This window comes from Chrysochloris asiatica, unplaced genomic scaffold (genome assembly GCF_000296735.1).
Source record: "Chrysochloris asiatica unplaced genomic scaffold, ChrAsi1.0 scaffold00076, whole genome shotgun sequence".
Classification (NCBI taxonomy): Eukaryota; Metazoa; Chordata; class Mammalia; order Afrosoricida; family Chrysochloridae; genus Chrysochloris; species Chrysochloris asiatica.
This window is the reverse complement of record NW_006408594.1, coordinates 1654020-1676330: the sequence shown is the minus strand read 5'-3', so window position 1 is coordinate 1676330 and position 22311 is coordinate 1654020. Positions and strand designations below refer to the sequence as shown.

The following is a 22311-nucleotide window of genomic DNA, read 5'->3' as shown; positions in this document are numbered from 1 at the left end:
GGTGGGTTTGAACCATCGATCCTGTACTTAGCAGCCCAGCGCTTAACCCACTGCACCAACAGGGCTCCGTTCAGTTTTCTCCGGATCCTAACAGAGTGAGGCTGGGGTCTGTGAAGCATGGGGCTGCTCTGTTCTAGCCTCCCCACTCTCCAGCCCTGCGGTGGGAGGCACGTTGGGGCGCCCCACCATGTGCCATGTCTCTGTCTCTCCAGGGCTCCCCACCTAGCGCTGATATGGCTGAGAGCTCCTCACTGCCCGCCTCATCTGCCGAAGCCCCGGCCCCTGAGCCCAGCATCACGGAGCAGCCGGAGCCACAGAGCCCCCCTCCCTCCCCTCCAGGCCTGGAGGAGCCAGTGGATGGAGGTGACCCTGATGTCCCCCACCCCGACCTGGCTCCTGTTGCCTTCTTCTGTCTGCGGCAGACCACCAGCCCGCGGAACTGGTGCATCAAGATGGTGTGTAACCCATATCCTTGGTGTGGTCTAGGTGGGCCCAGGGTGGGCCTTGGGCTAAGCTGTTCCTCTGGTGGGGACGTGAAGGTCTGGGTGAGGCTTCTTGGTCTTGGTGATGTCATGAGGTCCACCGGTGGGCCTGGAGGCTGGACGGAAGGAGACCTGGTGTCCTGCTGATGGGAAGGTTCTGGAAGTTGCTGAGGATGTAGGGATCAACCCCGTGGCTGGCTGGTTCAGAAAGTTCTCAGACACGAGCCCCAGAGAGATAGGTCAGCCTAATTCTTAGGGCCAGCACCCAGCCATAAGTCCACTGGTGGGTACACAGGGCTGATGATAGTGGGCTGAGAGGGCAGTCCATCTGTCCTGGCTCCTCAGGAACCCCCTGCCCTAACCTGCTACCTTCAGTTTTAAACCCCTTTGCAGTTTCCCATTGCCCTTGAGGTATAGAAACCCACTGCCTTGGAGTCACTTTTGACTCCTAGTGACCTTGGAGAACAGAGTAAAACGAGACCCTCAGGGTACTGGAGACTGCCAATCTTGTTCAGAAGCAAAAAAAAAAAAAAAAAAGCCTCATCTCTCTCCCTTGGAATGGCTGGTGGATTTGAACTGCTGATCTTGTGGTCAGCAGTCCAACACTTAATCACTGTCCCAGCAGAGTCCTAATCCAGCTCTCAAGGCTTTTCCCTCCTTACTCTCCACCTTTCCAGACCTCCTTATATGCTGTTCCTTCTGTCCAAAAGGCCTTTTCCTTCCTTCTTTAACCTGGCCAAATCTTCAGCTGCATCCTTCAGATCCCTCCTCAGGGAAGCCCCCTGGGATTTCCCCCTCACCCTCTGTGTTTGCTGGCTTGATGCTAGTAGGATCCTGGACCTCACATTGGTCTCCTCCAGGCATTTGCTAAGGCTCAGCAGGGCAGAGATCTGGTGGAGTCTGTCTTGCTCATGGTTGGCCCCGGCACCTAGCACAGTATCCATCAGGTAGCAGGTGTGCATTTGGTGTCTGCCAGGGTGTAGTGTCAGTGAGCTGAGTCTTCAGTAATGAAGGTGGAGAAGGTGGAGAAGGGCTGAGGATGCTGTAGGCAGAGACACAGCCTGGGGAGGGGTCTGGGGAGGTGAGAAGCCCAGGGAAGGTGGCTGGAGTGGGAAGATGAGGCTGAGTGAGGAGTTGGGCTGTCCTGAGAGCCTGGTAGAACTGGAGTAACACTTTACAGCAGCTGTGTGAATGGACAAGGAGCTCTGGTAGTGTAGTGGTTACGAATTGGGCTGTGAACCTTAAGGTCAGCAGTTCAAAACTACCAGCTGCTCTGCGGGAGACAGATGAGGCTTTCTGCTCCCATAAAGATTTACAGCCTCAGAAACCCTGTACAGGGTCGCTATGAGTCGGTTCTGACTCCACGACACGTAACCACCAACCACCACCATGTGAATGGATGGCCTATAGCTGAGGACCAGTGAGGAGGGGGCTTTGGGATTCAGGCCGTGGCAGTCTTCTAGTCTTTAGATTCCACTAGGGCCTGTTGGGTAAACCCAGTTCCCCGGATCACTCTCCCCTTTGTCCCCAGCATCCTTCTTGCCTTCAACTAGAGTGTGAGTCATAGCCCAGGGCTGGCCCAGGAGAGAGGAGAAGGGGTCCCTACACAGAGCAGAGATGGACTTGGCCCTCTTCTGTCACTGGAGAGAACCCGCAGTTCAAGAGTATGGAAGCTGAGTTGAAGTGGGGTGTGGCAAATTGACTAAACTTTCCAACACTTTGAGCTTTCCAACAGTGCCCCCAGGTGCTCCCAGATCCTCCATACCAGATGCCACCAAGGCAAGGTGGGGTGGGTGGGTGGGAGAATGAGGTTTTGGGGCGGAAGCGGCTGGGTAATATCTAGGCTGACTAGAGATTTGATGATGACAAAGTAGAGCGACTTCAAAAGTGTCAGGTCCTAAGATTCTGAGACTTAACACTTTTGTATTGTCTGCAAGTTCAAAGTTAAGACTTGAGGCTCAACTTCCCTAACATTCTAAGCGTTTGAGATTCAAAGAGCCTGTAAACTTCTGTGTTTCAAAGTGTGAACTTCGAGTCTGGAAGCCTGAGAGCCCGGGCTCTGTGAAGGTGATGATGGCAGTGAGGAGGGAGGGCCAGGTGGGTTTCTGCTAATTTTGGTCCAATAGCCCTCAGCATCTGCAGAGACAGCTCAAGGTGGGCTTTAGGGACTTGGAGATGGTGTGTGGCATCTTTGATGGAGCGCTGATGACTTGAGAAACCGTTGAGGGAGGGGCAGTGCTTAACCTGTGCTCCTCAACAGGAACATTGCTGGCATTGGGGTGAGGCTGGGCTGTTGAGCATACTGCAGGACTTTTGGTGTTCCTGGCTCCTGAGCACTAAACGTTGTTGCTCCCGACCAGTGTGATCCCATGTGCAGGGGACTGGAGCTCTACCCGGTCTTGTGCCGTTCCCAGAGTCAGTTGCCTTTCAGATCATTGGGATCTATGGAGTTTTCATTGGTTAATTTTAGGAAGTAGTTCAGCAGGTCTTTCTTCCTAGTCTGTCTTAGTCTGGAAACTGCTGAAATCTGTTCAGCTCTACAGCAACACACAAGCCAACACACAGTGTACATCGACAGGTAGGTGGTGGCTGCCCTTGAGGTGCAGTGGAAGGAATCGAACCTGGGTCTTGTGCATGGAAGGTGAGAACTTTACCATGGAACCACCAGTGCCTTTAAATGTTAGTTGTGTCCCTTAATCCTTGTGAGTAACTGACCCTTAACATCTTCACACTCCGCAAGGACAGGTCAGCTCTCCATTGAGAGCTCAAAGGAACGTAGGCACCAAGGTCAGGCCAGTGGGAGCAGTGATCATGCCCACAGGGCCTAAGGGGCCAGGGAAGGGTGGGCATGTCCCTGCAGCGGAGGGCCCCTGGCCCACATCCAGCTGTCTTTGAAGCTTTGTACTCCCTGACTCAGCTTGTTGATCAGCCCTGAGCGAGGCCCTGAGTCACCACCGCCTGACTCACTGGAGAGCCATCCAGGCTACACTCCCCAAGCCAGCAAGCGAGGGCGGGAAAAGTCCGCTCACCCAAATGTCAGCACCGGTCCCTGCCTGGCCTAGGCCTGGAGCGTGATGTCGCCAGGAGACCTCTGGCTTTGAAATGTCAGGGGATCTGTGTGATGGTAGCATGCAATGCTGTGGAAAGTGCCGGAGGCTTGAGTCAGACAGATTGAGGGCTGCTTTCCCTCTCATTTGCTGTGTGACCATGGCCAGTTTCTTAACCTCTCTGAGTCCCCATTTTCCTGCTTGTCAAATGGGGATGACAATATCCACTTTACAGGGTTGGACTGAAGACCAAAGTCATCCACCAGGTAACACGTGGAAATGGAGCTTTATACAATAGAAAAAACACATCCTATAGTTATTGTTAAGTGCCCTTGAGTCAGCTCTGACTTATAGTGACCCTGTATAGGGTTTCTGAGGAGTAGCTGATGGGTTTGAACTGCCGACCTTGCGATTCAAACCTACCTTGGTCCAGTGCATTGCCCTGCAGCGCCACACCAAGCTAGCACTCTTATCATTATTTTTGCTTCAGTGGTGGGCAGTGCCCTCATGTATAGCTGAGTACACACTCGGCTTGGGGTAGATTAAATCAGTGAGTCTTTAGGTAAGAACGTAACCCTTTTATAGGGCATTGTTTTCAGGAAAAAAATAGATTAAACCAGGTTTTTGTTTTTTTTAAAAGACAGGTTTTGTGCCAATTTTGATGCTAGTAGCCCATGCCCTCATCTGTGCAGGCATTACTAATCAATCACAGCATCCTCCAGCAGAGCACCCCTGGCAGCCATGGTTAATCAGTTGGAAACCTATTTTCTACCTTGGGTTAGGTTTCTAGAGTCCTTCTTAGGAAGGTAACTGGCTGCATGTGGAGGTGGTAGGTTCTACATATTCTCATTTCCCTTCCCTGGGTCTCACTGTTCTCATCTGTGAAAGGGGACAGTTAGAGATGATTCCTATGAAACACCCAGCCACGGTCCAGGCAGTGGGTGCTCAGTGATGATAATAATGACAGTTGACACTTAATGTGCTGGGTGCGTTGTTCCAACCATCGCCTTCATCCTCACCCACAGAGGTAGGTGTGATCAAAGTCCCATTTTACAGATGAGACAAATGAGGCTCAGAAGTTAAGTAATAGCCCAGTATGGCAGTGCTAGGATGAAAACCTGAATTTCTCTGACTGACCAGCCAGCCTCTTATCCAGAATCCACATCCACCTGCAAACCCTGGGTAAGTGCCCAGTTCTCCACATGCTCACCCAGGCTCCATCCTCTTTCAAGTTGAAGTCCAGGTTTGCATCACAGCTCCGGGTGTGCTGGTGAGGCCTCCCCCAGGGTCTAACTTGCAATCACCTCTCAGTGGCTTGCTCTGTGGACCCCTGAAAGGAGCTTGTAGTCCCCTCTCCTTCTGGCTTGCTCCTTCCCTGCCACTGCCCACTCACTGGCCATGGCTGAGACAGCACTTCTGCTGCGATGAGAACCAACCATGCATGATGGGAGCCAGTCGGCTGTGAAGGCCTCCTCTCTGCTTTGTGGGGCAGGGGGGAGACGAGCCTGGGCAAGAGGCGGGAGGTGTTGGTTGTTCAGTGACCTCGGACAAGTCAGTCTGTGTCTCACGCTCGGTGCAGGATGGGAAGAGGTGGCCAGTGTGGTCTCCAAGGGCACCTCAGTACCAGGTTCTCAAGGTATGCCCACTTGCCTGCCCCTTTGTGGCTGTGGCCTGGTGCTCGGGTCCCCCAGCATTGCTCTTTTGCCGCAGGTCTGCTGCTCTGGTCCCCCATCTGGTTCTGGTTCTTTGCTTGCTAAGAATGGGATCTGTGGGTGCTCTTGTGTCTAAGTGGCTGTGTGCCAGGCTTAGTCTCTGCCTCTTGGACCTATTCACCTGCTCTTCACTGAGCAGAGAGGGTGGTGCCCACATGGTCTTTCCGTAACGCTGTAGTGCTATTGTTCATTGGTTTTGCCCAGCCTATCTGCTGAGGCGTGAATGGGTTCATTCAGCCATCCTATATCCACCCATTCATTAGAGCCTTTATTGAACGCTGGCTGTGTGCACAGGACTGGGGCTGATCACTGGCTATCCTTAGACAGATGTCCAGTCCAGAGAACCCCACCAGAGGGCGCTCATGAAATCTAGGGCTGAGAGGAGGTGGGGCCTTCAGATCAGTGTTGGAAGGAGAGAACTCAGAGATGGCCCCAGTGTCTTTGGCTTCGTTGTCGAGGGAATGGAGGCCAACTCTTGGTTGAGTGATCTTGGACAAGTCTTTTGCTGAGCCTCTGTTTGCTCATCAATGAAATGGGGCTAGAGTGACCCTTAGTTGGGAATGTCAGGGGGTCACATGAGAATTCCAGGACAAGCACTTGGCAAATTGTTAAGTGCCAAGCGGCTGCTATGTGCATGCTGGGACTGGCAGCAAGCTGGCTAGAGCCACTGAGGACAGCTTGAGTGTTGCTGTAAGCAGGGTCCTGGCTGGGGGCTCCTGGGCCTGTGGGCCAGCTGCCAGGGCCTGTCCTGGAAAGAGGCTGAAGGCTGCAGGTGGAAAGGAGCATTGTGGGTGGGCATGATGGGGGCGGGGCACCTGGAAAGCAGGTAGTTTGGTGGAGGAGAAACAGGGCCTCACCTGCTGGAAGAACTCTCTCTTTGTCTCTTGGCTGCCCTGTCAGTTAGTCCAACCTCTGCCTTTGGGTGGGCAACCTCGAAACCCAGATAAAGGTCTCCTGACTGTCTGGAAGTCCCCCCTTAACCTAGCTGTCGTGCTCTTATCTGGGACCCTTTCCCTGTGACTAGGCTGCTGGGGACACCTGGGGTGGGGTTCCTGGGTCTCTTCCTGTCCCAACAGGCTGCTCCGGGATCTTACTTCTCCTTTTCTATGTGACAGCTGGGCTGCCTCCTTCCCCTCATCGGCACAGTCGAGGTGTCCCTCTCACCCCCGGGAGCTATCCTCCCCTCTCTCCCCTCACCTTCCGGTGTCCTGGGCCCGTGTCTGGAAGCAGGTTGTGGTCTGTGAAGGGCTAAGTTCAGGAGGGGCTGCTGTTGACCTTCTTCCCTACCTTTCTTCATTTCTTTGCATATACTTTTCTCACTCAGAAGCCTTCAGTGGCCTTCCATCACCCCCAGAATTATATCTTATTAGCCTGGATTTGAGCCTTCCCGCTGTCCACCCAGTGTTAGCCTTCCAACTGCACCAGCCTTGAGGTCTAGACATGTGATGTTTCTGACACTTCTCCGTGTCTCTGCTCTAGGCCTTTGCTCTGGCTGCATCTGCCTCCTGGGATGCCCTCTCTGTATCTCTACGGTTCCAAATTCTCCTGGCCCACATGCTCAGGACCTCTTCCCAGACTTCTCCTCTCTCTGATGAGTCTCTTCTGCTAGACCATGAGTTCTCAAAGGGCTGGGCCTAGGACTCTCCAGTACCCGCATGCCCCTGGCACTTCCAGGCTTGTTGGATAATTTGTATTTGTTTAACACTTTCCAGTTTACAGAGGACTTTCCCACCCAGCACATCCCAGGAGGTAGCTGGGCAGAGTGCTTAAACTGCCCATATTACAGCTGGGGAGACTGAGGCCCAGGAAAAAGCAAGATTTGCTCTAGGCCACATGCTGGGTAATCGACCAGGCAGAGGAACTCCAGACTCCAGGGCAGCAGTGTGACCCAGCCCCAGGCTGCTCATGGCTGGGGAGGGAGCCTTTCTCCTCCAGCCCTGGCCTAATCAGGGTGCCCAGATGGATGCAAGTCTCCTGGAGAAACAACACATGCCTGGGAAATTGCCCGTTTCCCTCCATCTGTGTGGAGAATGTTGTTTTTCTCTGAAGTAAAAGTCAGTATCCAGCTGGGCCCTAGGGGTGTTAGTGTTGGTTAGGGTGGACACTGATCTCTCATTGGTTAGTAGGGTGATCCACATGGCTTGGCTGGGCCAGGGGAGCGCCTGCCCCCTAGGGCAGCCTCAGAGCCTTTAATGTGAACTATCTGTGTGCAGAGAGCTGCAGGTGCTGACCCAGTTTGGGGGCATTAGTAAAGGCTGCCTGGAAGAAGGACCATTTGGTCTGGGTCTTGCTGTGTGCATAGGAGTTTTCCAGAAGAAGAGTTGATGGATGTTGTTCCAGGCAGAGGAACTAGTGTCGACAATGGTGGGGAGTGTGGTGTGGCTGGAGCTGGGAGGTGGGGACTGGATTTAGGGTATTCATTGCTTAGTTAGTTGAGCCACTGATGGTGGGATGGGACTTGGGTAGGTTACTTTAGCAGAATGGTAGCTCCTGGAATAGAATGGAGGATGTTTCAGAGCAAGAGAGACTGAGGCCGGGAGACCAGGCAAGGAGGCATCTTCAGTGGATATTGACTGATTCCTTCATTGGGTCAACAGGTGTTGGTTGAAGTCCAGTTCTGGGAGGGACACTGTTCTAGACTTGAGTGGAGGTGCCCCAGGGCTCCATGTTATAGCCCCGAGGAGTCCCAGTCTCGTAGGAGAGATGGTTACAGCTGAGTCACACTTCAATAAAACAAAATGGGTGTCTGCTGGTTGTCTCCTGACCCTCCGGAGGCCAGGGGCACCAGAAGAAGGGATGGGTCATCTGGCCCTGACCTAGGACACCATGGGGACCTTCCTGGAGGAAGAAGGAACAGCTAGGAGCCAGGACTGGAGAGATTTTTCTGGGGGAGAGTTGAGGGGGGACAGTATGTTGTCGGAGTAGAGGAAACAGGCAGGAAAGGGGATTCTGAGGGGCTTGCAGCCTGGAGTGGGGGCTGGGGGAGCAGGGAGTGGGGATGAGGACAGAGGATGCATGGGGTCTGGATGCTGGAGGACAAAGTGGGGAGTGTGTACTGGGGGGCACTGGACTCCATTGAGAACCTACTATGTGCTTGACCCTGCTCAAGAGATAGTGCATTAGACAGAGAGGCTCAGAGAGGTGACAAGCTTGTCTGGGTCACCAGCATGGTGGTGGCCAAGTGGGACTCATTCACATTGACATAGAGCATGTGTATTGCAAAGAGGCATGACCATCTCATGAAGAGCGGTCCCCTCTTGGGCCTTTAAAAAGTGACTGAGTTTGGACTTGTCCAGCCTGCCCTGGCCTGGCGTTTGTGCCAGAAGCCGGCTTTGACGTGCAGCTTCCTACTGCCCTCCTCCTGATCCTGTTGGGAGACAAAAGGCCCCATTTGGTTCTCTCGGAGATAAATCAATACGTCTTTTTAATCAGCCAGAATGTCCTCCTGCGAATTTCTCTCTGCTCCCTTGTGGGCATTTCCGTCCCTGTCTACCTGCAGAAGCCATGATCTATCTGCTCCCTCGCTCTTCTTTCTTTGCTCCCCAGGTTCTAATCCTGGTGCCAGTCATTCTGCTGTGTGACGCCGAGCACACAGCTTGGCCTCTCTGAGTGCTTGTTTCTATGTGTCTGAGAAAGCAGGCTTGGCTGCAGTGAGACACTGTAGGAATGCAAGGACTAGGGTAACAGCTGGGTGTTGGGAGCGGGGAGGAGAGTACCCCACACCTGTGTCTCAGCATGGCCGTGAGTATAGACTGAGTGACCCCCAGGTTCAGTCTAGGCTCTGCCAGGTAACTTCTCTCTAATTGTGAAATTGGGGGGTGGGACTATATCAGTGATTTTTCCACTGGGGGCAGCTTTGTCCCCCAGGGAACATTTGGTCATGTCTAAACCCCATGGCGCTGAAGGATAATGTGCAGGACTGCAACGTCGGTTTGAACCACCAGATCGGCAGTTCAAACTAGCCAGCTGCTCCTTGGAAACCCTATACAGGGTTGCTATGAGTCAGAATCAACTTGATGGTACTTAACAACAACAACAAACCCTATACAGTGCTGTAGCATCAGCACTGGACTGTGAACCACAAATTTGGCAGTTCAAACCCACCAACTGTTCCTCAGAAACCCTGTACAGGGTTGCCATGAGTCGGAACTGACTCAACAGCATGTAGTAGTAACAACAACCGAGGCATTTTTTGGTTGTTAAAACTTGTGGGGAGGGTGTACTTCTGGTGTCTTGTGAGTGGAAGCCAAAGATGCCACCCAACAGCCTGCACAGCACACGACAACCCTCACAGGAAAGCATGAGTTAGCCCAAATTTCAGGGCAGGAGGCTGAGAACCCTGAGCCTTGGTGGCCTCTGAGATCCTCTGAAGTTCTGAGAGTGGGGAGACGGGGGCAGATGAAAAGTGGGAATCTCTGATGGTGGAGGAGAGGGTTCCTGCCGAGGACAGACTTGAGGGTTTCCTGTGGTCTGACAGAGTTGGGTTGACTTCTGGATCAGCCGTTTACTATCTGTCACATCCCTAACCCCTTTCTCACCTCCCACCCACCCACTGTACACCCACCCATCAATCTCCTCACCTAGCCTTCTTTTCTTCATCCTTTCACTACCCATCTATACACCCAACTACCCAACTTTCCACCTGTCTTTCCATCCATCCATCCATCCATCCATCCATACATACATACATACATACATCTGCTTACCCCTTCATCCACTCAACCACACATACATCCCTCTCATGATCTTTCCATCTCTCTATCTACTCATTTGCTCATTCACCCACATGCTTACTAATTCATCCCCCTTACCACTCTTATATTCATGTATTCATCCACCCACCTTCCAACCATCAACCCATTCAATCATCCATTGATCCAGCTACCCAGAGCCACATTCTTCTAACTACCTGTCCATCAACCCATCCATCCATCCAGCAAATGCTTCCTCTCCCATCTTCTCATCTGTTCTGCCACCAGCCCTGGGCTGTACTCTCCTGTCCTACTGTGCCTTGTATACATGACCAGTTCCCCTCATCTGTTAGACAGTGAGCTCTGTGAAGACAGCCTTCAGGCTTTATTATTGCTGTCTCTTCTCTAGACCTTGACTCACCCTGCCCTCAGTTGGTGTGCAGCAGAGCTTTGGATGAAATCTATCTTAGTAAACAATGCTGGAGCTGGAGGTTGTGTGGACAGAGATGAGGCTGGAGGGGTGGTCTTGGATGCCAAAACAAGGTGTTTGCAAACTATCTTGAAAGCAGCAGGGAGCCAGAAGTTTTTATTTTTGAAGGAGCTTGCTGACTTGTCATCGTGTGGAGGGCGTATCAGAAGAGGCAAAGTCATAGGAGTAGGCCATCCACAGATTCAGGAAGGAAAATGAAGGTGTAGATGGGTGCATGGAGAGAAGAGATTTGGTCGGGAATTGGACAGGTCTCCATGAAGGGTGGGAGACAGTGGGGACAGAAATTTCCAACCTGACAACTTCTAGGATTGATGGGAGGAGAGAAGAGGTGGAACGTTGTTCATTGGGATTGGAAGTACAGGAGGACACTCCTGTGATGTGGGAGAATATGACATCCCATTACAGACATGATACATTTGAGGTTCCTATGCACAGCTCATTCAGGGAAGGGCCTAGGAGACCTGCTGCTCAGCAGAGAATGAGCCTGGGATGGGAAGAGACTCAGGACCTGGCTGGCCCCAAGACACCCAACATTTTAAGGAATGGAACCCATGAGATGTCACATGTCCCCAGGGGACCAAAGCATTAGAGAGTTTCTAGAGGAGGGCTTTAACCTGGGGAATATGAACTTGGATGGAGAGAAGTTGCATCTTTGCTTCGTTGACCTTCAGTTGAAATTCAATCCTTCCTTCTGAGTGGTGGCCACACATTACTGTGTTCTCGGAGCTCCTGTGACTGTCACCAGGAGAAATCATTGGTAGTCTCACCTCCATCACGGGCACCACAGAGCTCTGGAAAACCATTTACAGTCGTCACTGAGTCGAATCACACGCTTATTAGACTCACCACTGCATCTTGCTATTTATTCCACTGACAAAGGCGCACTTCTGTTTCTCCACCAGAAACTAAAAACATTTTTTGATAACCATTTTAATATAGTAAGATTCTTTCCTAACACTAAACTTAAAAAAAACACAATGTATTTAAAAACATGATTCTGGGAAGGGGCTTGTGAGCTTCTCCAGGCTGGCATAGAACAGGTTAAGAACGTCTGTTGTAGCAGAGGGGCTGGTCCAAGTGCTGACTGCTGCTGGGGTGATAGATGGGCTTATGTAGAGTTAGACTCCTGCTGCTTCTGTGTGCACACATGTGTTAACATGTGCAGATGTATGAAGATACACATGCACACGTGTGTGTTCAGGGTGGTGAGGACAGACCCCTTTCCTGAGGGAGGTAGATGGGGAATGTCATTCTTGTTCCATCCAGCCCTCGCCCCCTCTCTTGTGTCACAGTTACCCAGTGTCTCCGAGGCTCTTTCCACTGAGAGAGTTGGTTTATGAAGGAGAGGGACTGTGTCTTCAGAGCCAGCATGGGCCAGACACAGAGGGGCCTCAGTGAGGGGGTGTTGGATGAGAAAACAATGAAGGATGAGAGTTACAAGGAGAGGAAGGGGAGTTTAGGGAGGGAAGGGTTGCTGGAAAATGCCTTCAGTGCAGAGATCCCTCCCCAGGCTCCTTGATGCCTCCACAGGATGGGGACCTCACTCCCTCACGAGGCTGTAGAGTTCCCTGAACAGCTAGGACTAAGACACAGGGAGGGATGGTACACGCTGCCCTAGGGGTGAGGTGCCCCCACAGGCTACAGACACCCAGTCTGAGAGCTGCTATAAGGGTGGAGGTCCGTGGTACCCCCAGAGGAAGCATCTTCACTCTCTGCCCCGCCTTTCTGGTCCAGCTTCCTTCTCAGAGACCATCTGCTGTGGGTTTTCTTCCAAGCTGACGGCCTCCGTTCCCTTCCATGGCCTCCCCCATGTTGGCTGTCTGCATCAGGCGTTGTGGCCGCTGGACATCTGGGAATCAGAAACTTTGGCCAAGTCCAACGAGTTCTCATATGCAGGAGACTTCAAGAAGCGGGGGTGGGGGCAGGAGTAAGGAAGGAGGGAGCTCCTTACTTGTCCTTGCCCCCAGGGGTCTGAGCCCATTGAGGCTCCTTAGCTTTGAAGCTGAAGCAATCACCCGTGACAATGCTGTTTGGGACGTAAGGAGCTCCTCGTTGCTGGAGGCATGGAAGCAGATGGAAGTGTAGGACCATTGTGTCCAGCAGGTCTCTTTAATTTCTGAAGCAGTTTTCTGTCCCAGCTCAACCAACGAGCCACCTGAAGTGAGTCCTGTGTCTAGGGACCTTCATTTTTGTTCTGTTAAGGGAGTGTAATATTGTCTGCCATGCCTACTTCCCAAGGCTACCGTGAAGATGGCAGAACAAACCCTTGAGGTTCACACATTAGAAGACAGTTTTGGGTTCAAATCCTAGGCTGTTCACTCACAGTTGGTGACCTTGGGCATGTCCATGGAGCCGGGATGGTGACATTCCCTGGCAGGGTTGTCGTGAAGGACAGCAGGTGGCCCAGAAGGTGTTTTTGATCTTTTAATAGTTGTGGTTTTATTTTTCGTATGGCCGTTGTGTTTCATCTTTTTTTTTTTTTTAATTAAGAATTTTATGGAGGTAAAACAGATGTGTATTTGAGCTCACAATTCATGGGGTACAGCTGAAAGAAATTTTCAGTGTGGAGAGAACGCCTATGACCATCACTCAGGTAAAGACAAAGAACATCTTCCCACCCAGAAAGTCCCTTCATGACCCAGCCTCACTAGTGTAGTCAAAGTAACCGCTATTCTGACCTCCACTGTAGATGAGTGTGTCCCAAGTTTTCTTGTCATATCATTGGGACCACACAATATGTACTTTTGGGATTCTGGCTTCTTCACCCAACATTATGTCTGTGAGCTTCATCCATGTTGGATGTACCTGAGGTTGGTTCTTGGTCACTGACGGAGCACATTCCATTGTGTGGGCATACCACACAGTTTCTTCGCCTTGGCACTATTGACTGCTGACACCGGAGTTGGATAGTTCTTGTTTGCAAGGATTGTCCTGTGCATTGTGAGATGTTTAGCAGCATCCCTGGACTCAACATAGTAGATGTCAGTAGCAGTGCTCCCCCTGCAAGCATGATGTCCCCAAATGTCTGCAGATATTGTCCAGTGTCCCCAGGGGAAGGACAGATTCCACCCCCTTGAGAACCATCACAGTTCGTTCTGCTCATTCTTTGGCTGATGCACATTTGGGTTGTTACCAGACTGGAGATATTATAAATACCACAGCCCTGAATATTCTGGAATGCTTCTTTTGGTGGACTTACACCAACATACCACCACTCGCCTGTCAGTTTGTTGTGCTGTGTTGGCTTATGTGTTGCTGTGATGTTGGAAGCTATGTCAACTGTGTTTTAAATACCAGCAGGGTCACCCATGGTGGACAGGTTTCAGCTGAGCTTTCAGACTTAGAAAGACTAGGAAGAAGGAGAGATGGATTACTTCTGAATGGTTAGCCACTGAAAACCTTATGAAAGCATGGAACACTGTCATGTAGCACCAGAATATTGAAACATGATGAATAGCAGAGACACTCTCAGATACAGTGCCAGAAATGAGGCCTTCAGGTTGGAAGGTACTCACAATACTGGGGAAAAGCTGCCTCCTTAAAGTAGAGTTGACCGTGATGGTGCGTATGGAGTAAAGTTTTTGTGACCTTCATTTGCTGATGGGGCACAACTCACAATGAACATCCGTTAATAATTGGAACATGGAATGTAAGAAGTATGAATCTAGGAAAATTGGAATTTGTCAAAGATGAAATGGAAGGCATAAAGATGAATATTCTAGGCATTAGTGAGCTGAAATGGACTGGTATTGGCCATTTTGAATCTGACAATCATATGGTTTACTATGTTGGGAATGACAAATTGAAGAGGAATGGTGTTGCATTTGCTGTCAAAAAGAACACTGCAAGATCTATCTTGATGTATAATGCTGTCTGTGATAGGACAATATCCATCTGCCCACAGTGATGATCAGTTAATCCTACTATTATTCAATTTTACACACCAACCAGTAAAGCCAGTGATGATAAAATTGCAGAATTCTACAAACTTCTTCAGTCTGAAATTGATCAAACATGCAATCAAGACGTATAGATAATTACTGGTGATTGGAATGCAAAGGTTGGAAACAAAGAGGAAGGATCAGTAGTTGGTAAATATGGCTTTGATGATAGAAACAATGCTGGAGATAACATGATAGAATTTGTAAGACCAATGATTTGTTTATGGCAAATAACTTTTTAAAACAACATAAAAGATGACTATGCACATGGACCTCAACAGATGGTATATACAGAAATCAAATGACTATATCTGTGGGAAGAGATGGCAGAAAAGTCCCATATCATCAATCAAAACATTGCCAGGGGCACACTGTGAAACAGACCATCAATTGCCCATATGCAAGTGTAGGCTGAAGCTGAAGAAAGGTAAAATTAGTCCATGAGAACCAAAATTTGGCCTTGAATTTAGAGATCATTTCAAGAAGAGATTTGATGCATTAAACATTAATGGCAGAAGACCAGAAGAGCTGTGGAATGGCATCAAGAACATCATACAGTGAGAAAGCAAAAGGAGAAAGTGAAAGAAAGAAGAAGAAAAACAAACTGGATGTCAGAAGAGACTCTGAAACTTGCTCTCCAGTGCAGAGATGCTAAAACAAATGGAAAAAATGAGGAAGTAAAAGAACTGAACAAAAATTTTCTAAGGGCAGCTGGAGAAGACAAAATCAAGTATAATGAAATGTGTGAAGACCTGGAGTTAGAAAAGCAAAAGGGAAGAACACACTTAGCATTTCTCAAGTTGAAAGAACTGAAGAAAAAATTCAACCTTGGCTTGCAATATTAAAGGATTCTTTGGGCAAAATATTGAATGATGTATAGAAATCATCAAAAGAAGATGGACTATACAGAGTCATTGTACAAAAAAGAAATTATGATGCTCAACTGTTTCAAGAACTAGCATATGATCAAGAGCCTATGGTACTGAAGGAAGAAGTTCAAGGCACATTGAAGGCGTTGGCAAAGAACAAGGCTCTGGGACTTGATGGAACACAAATTGAAATCTTTCAACAAGCTGATGTAGCACTGGAGGCACTCACTCATCTTTGCCAAGAATTTGGAAGACAGCCACCTGGCCAACTGATTCGAAGAGAGCCATGTTTGTGCCAATTCCAAAGAGAAGTGACCCAATGGAATGTAGAAATCATAGAACAATAGCATTAATATCACAAGCAAGTAAAATTTTGCTAAAGATAATTAAAAAATGGCTGCAACAGTACATTTACAGGAACTGCCTGAGGGTCAAGCTGGATTCAGACGAAGATGTCTAACGAGAGTATCATTGCTGATGTTAGATGAATCTTGGCTGAAAGCAAAGAATACCAGAAAGATGTTTACCTTTTCAAAAAAAGACTTTTGATTGTGTCTTTGAGTAGTCAATAAAGCACAGGTAAATATCTAGCTGACCTTTGAAATTTTCTGTGGATCATGATAAGCTATAGACAACATTGCAGAGAATGAGTATTCTGGAACACTTAATTGTGCTCATGAGGAACCTGTACAAGAGGCAGTTGTTTGAACAGAGCAAGATAACACTGAATGGTTTAAAATCAGAAAAGGTGTGTGCCAGGATTGTATTCTGTCACCATACTTATTCAATCTGTATGCTGAGCAAATAATCTGAGAAGCTGGGTTATATGAAGAAAAGCGTGACATCAAGATTTGAACAAGATCATTAACAACTTGCGATATGCAGATGATACAGCCTTGCTTACTGAAAGTGAAGAGGACTTAAAATACTTACTGAAGAAGCTCAAAGACCACAACCTTCAGTGTAATTGCACCTCAATGTAAAGAAAACAAAAGTCCTCACCACTGGACCAATAAACAACATCCATATAAATAGAGAAAAAATTGAAGTTGTCAAAGACTTCATTTTGCTCAGATCAGCCATCAACACTCATGGAAGCAGCAGTCAAGAAATCAGATGATGTATTGCATTAGGCAAATCTGCTGCACAAGACCTCTTTTAAAGTTTTCAAGATCAAAGATGTCCGTTTAAGGCCTAGATGTGCCTGATCCAAGCCATGGTATTTTCAATATCTTCAAATGCATGTGAAAGTTGGACAATGAATAAAGGAGACTGTAGAAGAGTTGAGTTTTGATGTTGGAAAAGAATATTAAAAGTGCCACGGACTGCTGGAAGAACAAACAAATCTATGTTTGGAGAAGTGCAGCCAGAATGGTCCTTAGAAGCCAAGATGGGGAGAGATTTCTCCCCTCATACTTTGGACTTATTATCAGGAGGGACCAGTCCCTAGAGGAGGACATCATGCTTGGTAAAGTGGAGGGTCAGCAAAACAGAGGAAGACTCCAGCGAGATGGAATTGGTACAGTGGCAGCAGCCATGGGCTCAAGCTTAATAATGATTATGAGGACAGTGAGGGACTGGCCAGTGTTTCAGTCTGTTATACTTAAGGTCATTATGAATCGGAACCGATTTGATGGCATCTAGCAACTACAACAATAGCATTTCTCCTGGGACTCGAAAGTACCATTACTCAGACCTAACATGGTAGCTTTAGTCAGTATTGCCAAGCAACTTCCCAGAGTGGTTGTTACCCATAAATTGTAGTTGAATAAATGAACGAGTGGATGGATGAAAGAATAAGTATCCTATTTGATACTTGAGAAGTTGTAGAATAAGAAGGAAGAGTACAAACGAGCTGGGTTGGCACAGTGACAGCAATAATGAGCTTAAATGTGCCAACGATTATGAGGTTGTGAAGTGCCAGGCAGTGTTTTGTTCTGTGGTGCATAGGGTCATTGAGTTGGTACTGACTCGATCGTACCAAACAACAAATAAAACAACAACCATAGCACTTGCTTTGTGGTCGCCTGTCACAGCTGGCACTTGGAATAGAAACACATTTGGAGTCCACTTGGCCTCTCTAAGATAGGATCTGAGTCGAGTTTATCTTAGTATTCCAATGCACAGCTCAGGTACACAGCAGGGGCTCCATTAATGCACAGGGCAGCACAAAGCTGGGTCTAAGAACTGGGGGTCTGGAACCGCCTGAGCTCCTAGCCTATGACGTTCCCAGGCCTGAGATCCCCATTTTTGGGTCCATTGGGGAACCCGCTGCACAGAGGCTGGCCCGCCTTCCCTGTCTTCCCCACTGTGGAGAATGCAGCCTCAACCCCTTCCTCCACTTGATTTATTTAGACAACTGAGACGCACCCTGGGAAATGGATCAGATTTCAGATTTGACAAAAATAAAAACAAACTTGGCCATCCCTGCCAAACCCAGCACTACTCCCCTCAGCCCCCCCTCCCGGAGCCCCCCCAGTGACAGAAACTGTGACTGTCAGCTGGGCTGCAGAATGGAGGGTGGTGGTCACCATGGTAACCATGCAGGCCTCTGGCTCTGGCTCCCAGAGAGGAGGCTGCCCCGCAGGGCCTGCTGGGGAGTCAGACACTGCCCCTCTATCCTGTCACTCTTCTGTCTGAGGACTGGCACCCTGGCATGGTGACATCTCTGGTGACCCTGTCCCCAGCCCACACCTGAAGAAATGCTGAAAAGTCCTGTGACCATCCTAGCTTGGTCTCATACTGGTCGGGGGACTGTGAGGCAGACATTGTATCCTCTCTTGCTGTCTCCTCAGATAAACCTTCCTCCCAAACTAGAGCAGGGGTCAGAATATCTCCGTTCCTGGCCCCTTTGGACCTGGGCATGGAGCAGGGCCAGCAGTGTGGTGGTTTGGCACACCGTTAACCAGGGCCCAGCCTCCCCGACCTGACTGGGGCCTTCGGAGGAGACAATGTAGGCGAGAAGGAACAAGTGACTATTCTGCTAAAACTCACTGCTGTTGAGTCGCTTCTGACTCATCACAAACCTGTAGGACAGAGTGAAACTACCCCACAGGATTTCCAAGACTATACACCTTTATGGAAGCAGACGGCCACATCTTTCTCCCTATGAGTGGTTGGTGGGCTTGAACCACTGACTTTTCAGTTAGCAGCCCAGCACTCAGTCTATTGCATCACCCCCCAAAAAACTGAAACCAAACCCTGTCAATTCCGACTCACAGCGACCCTATGTAGGGTTCCCAAGGCTGCAGATCTTTGTTGTGGTTGTTAAGTGCCATCGAGTCGGTTCCGACCCATAGCGACCCTGAACAGGGTTTCTGAGGCTGTGAATCTTTACGGGAGCAGAAAGCCTCATCTTTCTCCCGTGGAGCAGATGGTAGTTTAGAACTGCTGACCTTTCAGTTAGCAGCCTGATTCGTAACCACTATACTACCAGATCTTTATGGGAGCAGAAAAGCTTCTCTTTCTCTGAGTAGCGGCTGGTGGATTCAAACTGCTGACCTTGCATTTAGCAGCTCAAACTGTAGGCGATCAAGGCTCCTTATTGTACACCAGGGATCCTGGATTTTGCTAAACACATTTCCAGGAAGATCTCGTATATTCCAGGCACCGTACCTGGTCACAGAGCACATCATTGAGAACATGGGATTTGGCAATCAGTAAGAACTGGGTACCAATTCCACCCTCGCCACATGCCAGACTCATGACTCTAGATTCAGTGCTGGCATTCAGTAGGTACACAGTACGTGTGCTTTCGGAAGACCTGGGGCTCGGGTGAGAAGTGTAGAGTTCACATCCCAGCCCCACCACTCACTTTAGGCCGAGTTACCTAACCTCTGTGCCTCAGTTGCCTTATCTGTACAATGGGGGTAAGAGTCAAACTTTGGGAGAACTTCTCTCGTTCCTAAGCCTGAATGAATTAGATTGATTCTTTATAAAAGATCCTGAGTGGAGACTTAGCATGCAATGATCAGTCAACAATCAAAAGGGTTGTATAATGACATCTCTTCTATTTTCTACTCAGAGTAATATTGTTGTTGTTAAGTGCTGTCGAGTCGATTCTGACCCTTAGCGACCCTGTATAGGGTTTCCAAGGAGCAGATGGTGAGCTTGAACCACCGACCTTGCAGTTCAAATGACTTTGCAGTCTGATGCATTAGCCAATGGCGCTAAAAAACAAAGACACCCCCCCCACCACCAGAAAAGTCACTATGCCAATTTTGCCATCAAGTTGATTCCAACTCATGACAACCCCATGATGTCAAAGTAGAACAATGCTTCATCGGGTTTCTAGTGATTCTTGGAAGTGGATTTACCAGGTGCCTCTCAGTGGACTCCAACTACCAACCTTTTGACTGGTGTTATGCTCCCCATTTGCACCATTCAGTGACTCCAAATATTAGGTGACGAGCAGAAAATTCTCTTCAGGTGAGGGAGCTTTTCCCCTAAACTCTGAAGAATAGGAGATTCTTGGTCCTGTTGTAAGTGAGGCCAAGGAGAGGGGCCTTCTCTACTGAGCTTTCATGTAACACCCTCTGGTTCCAGTGTCCAACATCCCCTACCCTGCGTCTATAACTTAGATCGAGGGTCAGCAAGCTTTATCTGTAAGGGACTAGGTAGTATATCTTTTAGGCTTTTCTGGACTCAAGTCTCTGTCCTAACTACTCAAGTCAGCCATTATAAGCCGGAAAGCAGCCAGAGACATGAAGTAAATCAACGTGCAGATTTATGTGCCAATGAAACTTTATTTGTGGACTCTAAAATTTGCATTTTGCATAACTTTCACAGTGCCACAGAATATTACTTTTCTTAGATGCATTTTATTCAAAAATGTAAAATCATCCTTAGCTCGCAGACCTTACAAAAACAGGAGGCACACTGCATTTGGCCTCAGGATAAGTAGTGTATTGACCTCTGACCTGCAAGATTGGCTGTGATGCAACAGAACCTTTGCACAGGAGCCGTCGGATGTGAGCTTCCAGGGAGGAGCAGGAGAGCAGAGAGTTGGTCTGCTATTCTTTGTCCCTGGATAAATACTCTTTAGGAAGGCCATCACACTGATGTGTTTGGTACTCTTGACATGCTAATGACAGTGTATCCAGCCTACCCTTGGTCACCTGGCAATACCAAGAGTGTTCTAGGGGCCTCCCAGCTCTCTGCCTCGTGTGCTTGTTGCAAGGTTTAAATGAGTTACCAGTTCAATCAGACAGTCTGGGATGCTTGCTGTTTATGTGACCTTGGGTAAGTCATTTCACCCCTCCAAGCCAGATTCTTCCTCTGCTCCAGTGAGAGCCATGGGTTTGTCCATGGAGTACCTGGCAGACAGTAGCTGTAGTTACTACACAGTGACTTCAGGTGTGTACGAGGAGACTGTGTTCCATAGGGTTTCCAAAGCCTGATCTTTAAGAAACAGATGGCTAAGTCTTTCTCCCTGGGCATCTCTGGGTGGACTCGAGCTGCCAGTCTGTTAGCAGCCGAGCATATTAACCATGGCACCCACCAGGGACTCCTGAAATGAGATACAACATACTGCATTGGTAGTATCAGGAAATGTGGGAGATTGTGACCATGGTACCTGGCACACAGCAGGCACTCAATATATGCCCCCAATTCTGTTCTCTAATTCACTGCTCAGCTCAGTTTTGAGAACCATGGGGATTTGAGGATGGAGGATGAAGGATTGGGTCTGGGTGCTCGGGATGTTTTCTCTGAAACTGAGTGCTGGCCCGAATTGGAGCAGAGATGCTGGGAGGGTCCTTCGTCCCCCCAAGGACCTTGATTGCTTTCCTCCCTCAGACTCAGGGCTTGGGAAGGTTTTACCTGCCAAGGAAACAGTATTGATTGAGTTCCCATTGATCTGTTTCTCCATCTGTATTCCTCAAAGGCGCTTGAAGCTGTCCATCAGGGATCTAATCAGCTTGAAATGACCACCCACGTGGCCATGCTGAGCAGGTGCAGCCTCTGGGGCTGTGGGGGAATCAGGTGGGAGTGTTTCGGGGTGGGATTTTGATGTTCCAGCTGTGGTTCAGATGGGGAGTCTGTTGTCTGAGTCTTGTCCTGGCTCTGGGCATGCTGTGTTGCTTGGCCAGCCTGTCTAATCCTCTCTGGCCTCCAATGTGTGCAGTGGAGGGTAAGGACCTCAGTGGGGGCTGCTCTGTGACATAGGTCACCCCAACAGAAGTGTGGCTGGGTCTCGACAGCGTGGCCTCAGATGCCAGCTAAGGGAGGCTGTGTCTTGGGCATGGGAGGCAGTGGGAGCCATTGACTCCTGCCCTAATGCACCTAACATGCCCCACCTGTCCCACTCCCCAGGCCCTGCACTGCTCTCTTGGGGCCCCATCCTTACTCAGGGCACTCCAGAACCCCAGAGCTCTGCTCCAGGCTCTCTCCAGCACTTTGTGAGGAATGCTGGGAATGCCAGGCTAGGGTGCTGTGCAGCCTGGAAATCTTCATTCTTTCTGACAGCCTTTCACTCTACATCACATGGTCTGTTCAATTTCAAGGAGACCTGCTGCCTTTGATCCCCGAGACCAGTGGAGAGCATGTCAGGCACCCCGGGCAGCGATGCCAGCTCCAACCTGACTTCTGAGCTTTGTGGGCTCTTGGAAGGGGCCCAACTTCTGCCCATCTGGGACTTCCTTGAGCAGTTTGGGGCTCCAAAGCTGAGCTACCTTGCGTGCCCCCTCTAGGGGCTCCATGAAGGAGTGAGTTGGATAAGCAACAGAGCTAGCATGATGCCATGGTTATGAGCACCACTTCAGTCAGACAGTCTGGACTGTTCACTGCCTGAGTGACCTTGGGCAAGTCATCTCACCTCTGCACTGTGACGATAGTCAGCGGCTTGTCCATGGGGGGCCTGGCAGGCAGTAACTGGGGTTACTAACAAATTAATTACTGCGACACATGTTAGACCAGGTGGCTCGGGTGTACTTCCAGGGAGGAGGCTGGAAGGTGCATTGAGCGAATCTTCAAGAAGAGGTGACAAGACATAGCAAACTGTCCCTCATCTGATTATTCAGTAATGCTGGTTAGTAATCTCATACATGAGCCCTGGATATCCACAGACAAATGTAAAAACC

The 22311-nt window shown here is 49.4% G+C and overlaps 1 protein-coding gene across 1 annotated transcript in view; it reads left to right on the top strand.

The window, feature by feature from the left end:
* Positions 1-233: 233 nt before the first annotated feature.
* The window catches only part of CACNA1I (calcium channel, voltage-dependent, T type, alpha 1I subunit), a 157193-nt gene continuing 135115 nt past the window's right edge, over positions 234-22311 (top strand). The window contains exon 1 of the mRNA XM_006865169.1: positions 234-466. Coding sequence (XP_006865231.1) covers positions 234-466 — 233 coding nt within the window. The remainder of the gene's footprint in view (positions 467-22311) is intronic.